Raw genomic sequence first — 11,095 nt, 5'->3', positions numbered from 1 at the left:
CACACGTGCAGTGACACCTCTGTGGGCACCGGGGCGTGTCACACAGGCACCGGGACTCTCGCACGGGCACGGGGACTCTGCACGCGCAAAACACTTCATGCATGGGCACAGCGACCTTTGCATGTGCACAGGGGGGTCTCAGACCTGCACGGTGACATTTGTGTGTGCAAGGAGCCATTTGCTCCTTGCAAGGAGCAAGGTCCTTCCTTGTGCAAGGTCCTTCAGGTCAGCGCACGGTGACCTTCGCACGTTGCACTGTGGCATTTTGCACGTGCACAGGGACATCCGCACGTGCAAGGAACCCTTGGCACAAGCACAGTGCCACTGGCATGTGCGTGGTGAGTTCTGCGTCTTCCCCGTGGCGCTTCTGCACGTGCACAGTGACTTTTGCACAATCCCAGAAGCACTTGCACAAGCCCAGCGACATTCCCACGTGCCAGGCACTGCACACACGTGCAGAGTGGCTCTTGCACGTGTACCACCGTGGCATTTTGCACGGCACCTGCGCGTGCAAGGAATCATTTCTAGTGCACAGGAGCCCTTTGCACAAGCACAGTGACATTTCCACGTGCAGGGCACTGCAAGCCAGCGCACGGTGGCCTTCACACGTCGCACTGTGGCATTTTGCATGTGCGAGGAACCCTTTGCACAAGCACAGTGCCACGGGTACGTGCATGGAGAGTTCTGCGTCTTCCCCGTGGCACTTTTTGCACGTGCAGAGTAACTTTTGCACAGTGGCATTTGCACATTGAAGGAATCCATTGTAGGTGCACAGCAGTGTTTGCCTCTGCACAAGAACCCTTTGCACAAGCACGGTGACACTTCCATATGCCAGGCACTGCAAGCCAGCACACGGTGACTTTCATAGGTGCCCAGTGGCATTTTTTTATGTGCACAGGGACATCTGCCCTTGCACAGGGACATTTGCACGTCCAAGGAGCCCTTTGCACAAGCACAGTGGCATCTGCACACGCACAGTGCTGCACGTACGTGCACGGTGACTTCTGCATGTGCACAGTGACATCTGCACGAGCACAGTGACGTTTGCACGGTGACATCTGCACGAGCACAGTGACATCTGCACGAGCACAGTGACATTTGCACGAGCACAGTGACGTTTGCACGGTGACATCTGCACGAGCACAGTGACATTTGCACGTGCAAGGCACCACTTGCACCTGGACAGTGGCTTTTGCACGTGCAAGGCACCCTTCACACAAGCACAGTAACAGCGTCACACATACACAGTGACTTCTGCACGTGTGTGGTGGCACTTGCACAAGCACAGTGACATCTGCACGTGCCAGGCACTGTGCCCAGTGGCACTTCACAAGTGCCCAGTGGCATTTGCACACGCCAGGCACCTCATGCTCAGCTCTGGCAGTGCTGGCACGTGCACAGTGACATCTGCACAGTGACATCTGCACGAGCACTGTGACATTTCAGTGACGTTCGCACACTCCCAGCAGCATTTGCACACCCAGTGCCCCTCTCCCAGCTCAACCCTCGCCCCCCAGCACCCTGTGAGCTGCACAAGACCCTTCCCCTCGTTACCCCATCTCCTAATTGCCCCCTAATTACCTCGACCTAATGAAGGGGGCGTGTCCCAGCGTGTCCCACCCACTTTGCTGCCCTTGCCTTCCCCCCTCCCAACCTCCCCAAGATCCCTCCCGGGGCAGCAGATTGCCTCAACCCAAAGGATTTTTAAAGCAAAATAAATCACTGAGGACACAACAAAAACTAAGTTTAGGGACAAATTAACCTGTTGAGTTAATTTTTTTTCCCCATCTTGGCATGGTTTCTGGCTCCCCACACATGTGACGAGCTGGGCAGCGGGGTCAGTCCTCAGCCAAGGGACATTTGGGAGGCATTTTGGGACCCAGCCCCATCGCGTTCCGCTCAAAGAGGGGGTTTTATCCACCGAGGCTCCAGCTGCCATCCCAAATCCCACAGTGGGTTTGGGACAGGGCAGGGAACGCTGCTAATTATAGGGAAGGAACCGTGTATTTACAGAGGCAGCTCCCAGCACCAAACCGCCGGCGGCTGCTTTTGCTCCGCTGAGTCTCTCTGTTCTCCTTCTCTCCTCTTTCCCGGGCGCTGCTCTCCACAAAAAAAACATAAAAAGGGGGGATGAATTAAAAATAAATCCCCCCCCAGGCGATCTGCAAGAGGCACTTTAGCAGAGGAGGACGAGGAGGGCGAGGAAGGGCAGGAGCAGGGGGGCGGCGGGGCGGGCGCCGGCGTTGCAGTGGCCGCGGTTGGAGCCGATGCAGGCGGCGTAAGCCATGGCGTGGGGGATGTAGTTCTGCTCGTGGACCCCGTGGAGCAGGTGGGCCATGGGGCCCTGGGCGAACACGGCCACGTCCTCGCCGCCGTGGGTCTCCTGCCGCAGCGGCACGGCCGACTGCGCCTGGTAGTCAGCGTGTGCTGGAGGAAAAGTTAGAATAATTAAACCAAAAATTAGAACGATTTAAAACAAAAAAAAAGAACAATATAGGCAAGCTGGGACAATTTTAAGGGGTTTTGGCCCAAAGCAGACTCACCAAAATCCACGGCGGAGACGTTTTCTCGCTCGCCCGCCACGATTTTGTAGCCGGGGCCGTTGCCGTAGAGGATGGAGGTGAAGGGCTTGCGGTCCACGTCGCTCTGCATGGGGGCCAGACCTGGCAGTGGGGGCACAGTCAGCGGGGTGGGACGTCCCCACGGTGTCCCCGAGGTGTCCCCGAGGTGTCCCCGAGGTGTCCCCCAGGTGTCCCCCGGGTGCCCCGGCCCCGCGCTCACCGAAGATGGGGTTCCCGCGGGGGGTGTAGCCGCCGAAGGTGAAGACGTGCGAGTGGTCGGCGGTGACGACGCTCAGGGTGTCCTGTGCCGACGTGAGGCGCGTGGCCAGGCCGATGGCCCGGTCCAGCTCCACGGCCTCGTGCAGCGCCTGCTTCGCCTTCCCCTCGTGGTGCCCGTGGTCGATGCGGCCGCCTGAGGGACCCGGCGCCGCTCGGCATCACCCCCGGAGTGTCCAGCCCCCGGCACGCTCCTCCTCCCAGCTTTGCACCCCCCTTACACCCGCTCTTGCATCCCCCCAATGCGTGTTTATCGCCCTTTGCACCCCAATCACCCCCTTTATCCCCCCTTTTTACATTCCCCATCCTCCCCTTTTGCACCCCCATTCCCATTTCCCCTCCTTTTTTCATCCCCATTATCCCCTCGCTTTGCATCCCACGTCACCCCCATATCCCCCTTTCTACATTTCCCCATATCCCCTTTATCCCACCATCATGCATCCCCCATCACCCCTTTATCCTCCATCCCTGTTCTCCCTCTTTGTTGCACCTCCATCTCCCCATTATCTCCATTTTTGGTACCCCATCACCTCCTTTGCCATCCTGTTGCCTTTTCTATTCCTCGCTTTTTACACCTCCTCTTTACTCAATCCTCCTCTTTTTGCACCTCCCCTTTTGCACCCCATCACCCCCTTTATTCCCCCTCTTTGTACCTCTACCACCCCATTTACCCATTCCTCTCTTTTTGCATATCCCCTTTTGCACCCCCCATTATCCCCTTTAATCCCCCTTTTTGCACCCCCATCACCCCCTTATCCTCCTTTTGCACCCCCTTTTGTCCAGTCCTTCCCTACTTGCACCCCTCTTTTTGCACCCCCCATAACCCCCTTTTACCCCCCGTTTTCTCACCCTCCACCATTCCCTTTTATCCCCCATTTTTGCACCTTCAACCAGGAGGAAGAAGCCGCGGGGGTTTTTCTGGAGCATCCTGATGGCCACGGCCACCATCTCGCTGAGGGAAGGATCCGTCTCGTTGTTCCTGTCCAGCTCGTACACCATGTCCCCGGGCTCGAAGAGACCTGGAGACAGGGACACTGCTGGGGACATCCTTCCCCCACCAAAACAAAAAGGGAGGCCAAATCCTGCTCCTCGTGCTGACTCAAGCATTTCACAGGCCACCGTGGGAGATTAGATAGGAACTGTGGGACAGTCCTGGCCCTTCCTTCCTCCGGCCCGGATGGATCCCACATCCCGGCCGGGCTGGGAGTTGCACCACTGGCAAAAACCCTGCATTCCTAGGAGGCAGATGCATCCCAGGGTGGGGGTAGCAGCCTCCTTGGGGGTGTTACAGCATCTCTTTGGGGCACCAGCATCTTTGGGAGGAATACCGGAATCCCTAGGAAGGGGAGTAGCAGCATCCTCGGGGGTATAACACCATCCCTTTGGGGTACCAGCATCCCCAGGGTGGGGAGCAGGATCCTGGGGGAGTACCAGCATCCCTAGGGTGGGGTCCAGCATCTTTGGGGAGGGGTACCAGGATTCCTGGGAGGTAGAAGTATCCCTAGGAGGGGGAGTAGCAGCATCCTTGGGGGCTTAACACCATCCCTTTGGGGCACCAGCATTCCTAGAGTGGGTATCAGTATCCTTGGGAGGGGGTACAGCATCTTTAGGGGGTACCAACCAGCATTCCCAGGATGCAGAAGCATCCCTGGGGAGGGGGGAAGTAGCAGCATCCTTGAGGGCATAACAGCATCCCTTTGGGGCACCAGCATCCCCAGGAGGGGGAGTACCAGCATCCCCAGGGAAGTAGCAGCATCTTTAGGGGGATACCAGCATCCCTTGGAGGTACCAGCATCGCTGGGTGTGAGGTCCCAGTATCCCCAGGGTGGGATACCAGCATCCCTTGGAGCCAGTACCACCCTTGGGGGGATAACTGGCCACTCCAGCTGCCCCAGCACAGCCCAGGGGTCCCCCCCAAAGCACCCAGTTGAGGTTGAAGCATCCCTGGGTGCCGGGACTCACCCAGGAGGAAGTCGACACGGCTGAGGTTGAGCGCCAGCAGCTCCCGCCGGTTCCACACGTACTTGGCAACCTGGGGACAGGGGACAGGCACTGTCACCTCCCCATCACCTCAGCCACCCCCAGGGCTGCTCCCCAGAGCATTCCAGCCCCCAGGAATGGCTCTGTAGGGTCACAGTGTCACCTTGCCGGGGGGTTTGGCCTCCTGCCACGCCTGGACGAGGTTCCTGCGGTCCAGGCGGGTGCCCCGGTGCTTCTCCTCGCGGGGATACTCCACGTCACTGGCGTTTTTGGGGAACATGTATTTCCTCCCTCCGCCCATGATCACCTGCAAAAGCGGGGAGAAAATGTATTTTAAAAATAATTTTTAATTATTTTCAATTTTTGAGGGGTTTAATGGGGGGGAAGACCCTGAGGAGGAGGAGCGGGATGTCCAGGAAAACCCCGGCGTTGTGGACGAAAACACCCGAGGAATTTCACCTCGCTCAAAATAACCCTGAATCTCTTCCTATTAATTAAAACCCAGGACAAAAATAACCATTTCCAGCAGGGAGTTTGGCTTTTTGGCTATTTTTTTTTCCCCCTTCTGCGGGAAGGATGCTCCACATCGGGATCCCCACATGAACCCGCCGGGATGGAGCCCCATCCCGTGGCTCTCCCTGTTTGCTTTGGAGCCTGATTTATTTGGTCTCTGTTATTTATAACCCAGCAGAGATTTTATGGTTTTTTTTGTATTTCCCCCCCTTTCTCGGCGTGGAAGGTGAATTATAAAGCTGCAAAACACCAATGCCAAAATTATTAAGGCGAAAAAAAAAAAGGGAAAAAAAATCTTTTCCCCACTATATAATTATTTCCAGCCTGGGACAGAGTTAAAATTATTTTAAAGGGAAAAAAAATAGCAAAAGAGGCTATTAAAGAGCTAAATAACAGGCTGGGATGTTTTGCTTTGGGGTTATTTTGAAGGACAGAAGAGGATTTATTTACGGGGCTGAATTTCTGCATAAATCCACAGCGAGGGGCAGATCTGGGGGGGAAAGGGAGAGTTTTGGTCCTGGGAAGTATGGGAAGGGCAGGGGTTGCTGTGGAGGAGGGGGTCTGGGGCTCTGATTCTGTATGTGCTTGTGGTCCAAGACCTGTGTCTGATGGGGTTCCTGGTCTCATGTGCACATAACAGTCCTGGTACCCCACCCATGGGTGGTCTTGGTCCCACATCTGCTGGGGGTTCTGGATGTGTCCCCATGGGTGGTCCTGGTCCAGTATCCACTGGGGATTCTGACTCTGCACCCATGGGTGGTCCTGGTCCCACAGCTGCTGGGGGTTCCCAACTCTGCACCCATGGGTGGTCCTGGTCCCACATCTGCTGGAGGTTCTGGACCTGCACCCATGGGTGGTCCTGGTCCCACAGATGCTGGGGATCCTGGCTTTGCACCCATGGGTAGTCCTGAATCTGCACCCATGGGTGGTTCCAGTTCAGCATCTTATGTGGATCCCAACTCTGCACCCATTGGTGGTCCTGGCCCCGTATCTACCCACAGTCCTGGCCCTGCACCCATGGGTGGTCTCAGCCTCACATCTGCAGGGGTGGTCCATGCCCTGTACCCACTCACAGTCCTGACCCTGCATCCCTTGGTGGTTCCAGCCCAGCATCTCCAGGGGGTTCCAGCCCTTCAACCACTGGTGGTTCCAGCCCAACATCTCCTGGGAGTCCCAGCCCTTCAACCAGTGGTGGTTCCAGCCCAACATCTTCTGGGAGTCCCAGCCCTTCAACCAGTGGTAGTCTTGGTCCCACAACTCCCCATGGCCCTATTCCCATCCCCAGATGGTTCCAACCCCCACCCCAGGTGGTCCCGGTCCCATCCCTGCTGGCTCCAGCCCACACTCCCGGTGGCCCCATCCCCATCCCTACCTCGATGTCGGGAATGTTCTCCACCAGCTGCCGGGCGATGTCCTTGCAGCCGCCCTCCAGGGCGTCCGGGGGCATCTCCCCGTCCGAGTACCAGTCGCGGTTGGCAGAGTGGGCGTAGGCGGCGCTGGGCGTCGCGTGGGTCACGCGCGTGGTGGTGACGATCCCCACGGCCTTCCCTGCACCCCGAGCCCAGGGGACGACGGTGAGAACAGCCCCAAAGCTGCCGCTTCCCCTGCCCCCCGAGTGCCCCCCGAGTGCCCCCCGGCCCCTCACCTGCGTCCTTGGCCCAGCGGAGGATGGAGGTCACCTCCTGGCCCTTGGTGGTGTTGCAGCGGTCGCGGGTGACGCCGGCGCTGACCCCCAGGGTGCCCTCGTTGGCTTTGACACCGCACAGGTAGGCAGTGGCCGTGCCAGCGCTGTCGGGCACCTGGGCATTGGTGTTGTAGGTCTGGAGGGGTGGGAGATGGAAAAACCACAACTGTTATCACCACCATCGTTATCACCAGCGTTGTCACCACCACATCCCCACCCATCATCATTATCCCCACCCTGGAGCTCCCCTCCCTGGGCTGTTTTGCCTGCATGGGCCCCCATCCCACCTGTGCCCCCCCTCTTTTGCCCCTCAGCCCCTGTTTTGCCCCTCAGCATGGTGGCACAGCCCCCCCCCCCGCATTTTGCTACTTTTGGCCTTCTTTCAGCCCGTTTTTTGGCAGGGAGAGCGAAGCCCCTGCCACAGGCACCCTCAGGGGGCGAACAGGGACGGCCACGACTTCCAATTTAGTTATAAAACCCAGTGTTTTGTTCAGCAAAACGACCCCAGGCGAAGCAGGGGGGGGTCCCGTGGTGTCCCGCAGCCACCGGGCTCCTTCTGCCCCCCCTCTCTGTTCCCATGGCCAGCCCTGGCACAGCCAGTGGGCACCGGACCAGCTCCCTGCGCCCGCCCCTGACCTAATTTCAGCTCGGTCGATGCCGCCCGCCCGTGACCTTGCGGTGGGTGCCGGGTCCCCGCGGGCGCCCCGGGGGGCTCACCTTGGCCAGGGCCACGTAGGGGAACTTCTCCATCTCCAGCAGGCTCTCCTCGCCCTGCCCGTGCTGCAGCTGCCCCTTGAGGATGCGGGCGGCCGTGACCGTGGAGACGCCCATGCCTGGGGGACACGGGGCAGGGACAGCTGAGCACGGGCAGCTCGGCACACGGGCCACGGTGACACCGGGCAGCACCAGACCCGTTCACACCAACCCCGTCTGTCCCAGTCCACTGCAAATCCATCTTACTGCAAGCCCAGTTTACCCCAGCACTCCGTTTTCTGTCAGCCCAGTTTATTGCAGCACCCAGTTTATCCCAGCACCCAGCTTATTGCAAATCCAGTTTATTGCAGCACTCGGTTTTCTGCAAGCCCAGTTTATTGTGCACCCAGTTTGCCACAGAACCCAGTTTATTGAAGCACCTAGTTTTCTGCAAACCCAGTTTATTGCAGCACCCAATGGTTTGCAAGCCCAGTTTATCGTGCGCCCAGTTTACACCAGCCCCTGGTTTTCTGCAAGCACAATATTTATTGAGCCTCAATTTTATCCCAGCACCCAGTTTTCTGCAAGCCCAGCTTACTGTGCAACCAGTTTATCCCAGTGCACAGTCTATTGAAGCACCCAATTTTCTGCAAGCCCAGTTTATTGTGCATCCAGTTTATCCCAGCACCCAGTTTATCCCAGCATCCAGTTTTATTGCAAACCCAGTTTATTGCAGAACTCAACTTATTGCAGCACCCAACTTTTTGCAAATCCAATTCATCCCAGCACAGTTTATCCCAGAACCCAGTTTCTCCCAGCACTCAATTTTTTGCAAACCTCATCTATTCCAGCACACAGTTTATTGCAATCCCAGTTTACCCCAGCACTCAATTTTTTGCAGTCCCAGTTTATCCCAGTACCCAGTCCATTGCAGTACCAAAATTCCTGCAAATCCAGTTTATCCAGCACCCAGTTTTTTTGCAAACCCATTAATCCCAGCACCCAGTTTATCGCAATCCTAGTTCATTGCAGCACCCAGTTTATCCCAGGATCCAACTTATTGCAACCCAGTTTATCCCAGGATCCAACTTATTGCAACCCAGTTTACCCCAGGATCCAATTTATTGCAACCCAGTTTACCCCAGCACCCAATTTCACTGCAAACCCAATTTATTGCAGCACCCAACTTACTGTAAATCCAGTTCATCCCAGCACCCAACTTAGCGCAAACCAAATTTACTGCAGCACCCAGATTTGGGTTTGCAAATCCAGTTTACCCCAGCACCCAGATTATTGCAAATCCAAGTTACCATAGCACCCATTTTTTTGCAAATCCAGTTCATTCCAGCACCCAGTTTATCCCAGCCTCCAGCTTCTTGCAAACTCAATTTATCGCAGCACCCAACTTCTTGCAAACTCAGTTCTATCCCAGCACATACCTTACTGCAAACCCAGTTTTATCCCAGCACCCAACTTCTTGCAAACCCAGTTTTATCCCAGCACCCACCTGCTTACAAACCCAGTTTACCTCAGCACACACACCTTACTGCAAACCCAGTTTATCCCAGCACATACCTTACTGCAAACCCAGTTTACCCCAGCACATACCTTACTGCAAACCCAGTTACCCTAGCAAAACCTTACTGCAAACCCAATTTATCCCAGCACCCACCTGCTTACAAACCCAGTTTATCCCAGCACCCACCCTACTGCAAACCCAGTTTACCCCAGCACATACCTTGCTGCAAACCCAGTTTATCCCAGCACCCACCTGCTTAAAAACTCATTTTACCCCAGCACCCAACTTCTTACAAACCCACTTTACCCCAGCAAAACCTTACTGCAAACCCAGTTTACCCCAGCACCCACCTCACCTCAGCACCCCCTTTTCCACGACACCCAACATATCCCACACCCAGTTCACCACAGCCCCCACTTTACTGCACCCAGTTCATGGCACCCCTGTCCCCCCCAGCCCAGGGTGGGTGCCCCCATCTCACCATCCCCCAGGAAGAGGATGAGGTTCTTGGCCACGTTCTGGTTGAGGCGCTGCAGCCTCAGCGCGTTCCGCAGGGTCTCCTGCGCCTGCCGCCGCCAGTACTCGGGGTCCTTCTCCCTCTCTGTGGGGAACCAGGACCCATAGCACCCAACAGCACCCGCTGCCGGGGTGCCGCCCCCCAAACGTCACCTACCGGGGACCAGTGATGCCGAGCAGAGCTGGGCGAGGAGGAGGAGAAGAGCCTTCATCGTGCGGTGCTGAGCGGGTGCTGCACAGAGAGAGCTGCGGGTGGCACCCGCTCGTGCCTCAGTTTCCCCACCGAGACCTTCGCCCCGGGTCAGCCAAGCGGGGACAGAAGGAAACGCCCCTTCCCTGCGCAGTCACCGATGTGACCCCCTGGGGACACGCCGGCTTCATGGGACGTCACCTCACTGTCACCGACCCGGGCTGGGGGACGGTGACACGGCCCCCCCATGGCACAGCGGGGTCCCCGCTACGTGGCCAATGTCCCCACCATGGCTGAGTCCCCATTGTATGTTGGGGTCCCCACCACATGGCCATGTCCCCATCCCATGTGTCCCCATCCCATGTCCGTGTCACTGCTGCACGTCCGCATCCCCATGGTACACCCCTGTCCCCATGGCGTGTCCCGTCCCCTGTGTGTGCCCGTGTCCCCAGTGCACCTCCATGTTCCCTTCACACACCCCTGTCCCCGTCCCCGGCCTGTGCCCCCATCACATCCCCACCCCCGTTGCACACTTGTGTTCCTGTTGCACACACATGTCCCATCACACACCCATGTCCTTGCTGCATGTCCGCGTCCCCATCCCGTGTCCGTGTCCCCACCAAATGCCCGTGGCCCCATCGCACACCCACGTCCCTGTCGCACACCCGTGTCCCCATCCTGTCCATGTCCCCATCAGAGCCCCACGGCACCCCCGTGTCCCTGTTGCACATCCACGTCCCCATCACACCCCGTGTCCCCATGGCACCTCCGCCTCCCATCACCCCCCGCATCCCCATCGCACCTCCCCTCCGCTGCTCCCCCCGCTCCCCGGGGACCCCCCGCTCCCCCGGGGTGGCAGCGGTGGCCCGGAGGGTCCTTACCGGAGAGGGGAGGGGGTCACACACGTACCCGCACAAACTTGGGTCCCGACACCCACGTCCCTCTGGGCGGCGTGAGGAGGCCGGGCCGGGGGGACCGCGGGCCCTTAAATCCCCCCGCACCCGGCCTTCGCCTCCTCCTCCTCCTCCCCTTCCTCCACCCTCCCCCCGCTGCCAGCAAGGGGCGGGCGGGGGGGGGGGGTGACAAAAGGCCACAAACTGGGCTTACTGGTGCCCTCTGCCGGGTTATACTGGGAGGACTGGGAGGACTGGGGAGCAGCAAGC

At 58.0% G+C, this 11,095-nt stretch overlaps 1 protein-coding gene across 5 annotated transcripts; it reads right to left on the bottom strand.

The window, feature by feature from the left end:
* Positions 1 to 1,741: 1,741 nt before the first annotated feature.
* Positions 1,742 to 10,947, bottom strand: ALPL (alkaline phosphatase, biomineralization associated). 5 transcript variants are annotated; one of them, XM_027711380.2, is made up of 12 exons: positions 10,814 to 10,947; positions 9,900 to 10,102; positions 9,708 to 9,827; positions 7,732 to 7,847; positions 6,976 to 7,150; positions 6,703 to 6,878; positions 4,981 to 5,124; positions 4,800 to 4,869; positions 3,722 to 3,856; positions 2,782 to 2,973; positions 2,544 to 2,663; positions 1,742 to 2,427 (listed from the first exon to the last, which is right to left on the bottom strand). In XM_027711380.2, exons 2-12 carry the CDS (start codon positions 9,952 to 9,954, stop codon positions 2,177 to 2,179), a joined length of 1,554 nt encoding a protein of 517 aa, XP_027567181.1. In that variant the 5' UTR covers positions 9,955 to 10,102; positions 10,814 to 10,947; the 3' UTR covers positions 1,742 to 2,176. The 5 variants fall into 5 exon arrangements, with proteins under 5 accessions (XP_027567181.1, XP_027567187.1, XP_027567186.1 ...); XM_027711386.2 differs by having other exon boundaries at positions 9,900 to 9,988; XM_027711385.2 differs by having other exon boundaries at positions 9,900 to 9,988; positions 10,842 to 10,945.
* Between the last annotated feature and the right edge of the window lie 148 nt (positions 10,948 to 11,095).

The sequence above is a fragment of the Pipra filicauda genome, unplaced genomic scaffold, assembly GCF_003945595.2.
Source record: "Pipra filicauda isolate LSUMZ 115617 unplaced genomic scaffold, ASM394559v2 scaffold421_size600610_pilon, whole genome shotgun sequence".
Taxonomy (NCBI): Eukaryota; Metazoa; Chordata; class Aves; order Passeriformes; family Pipridae; genus Pipra; species Pipra filicauda.
This window is presented reverse-complemented; position numbering and strand designations above follow the sequence as displayed.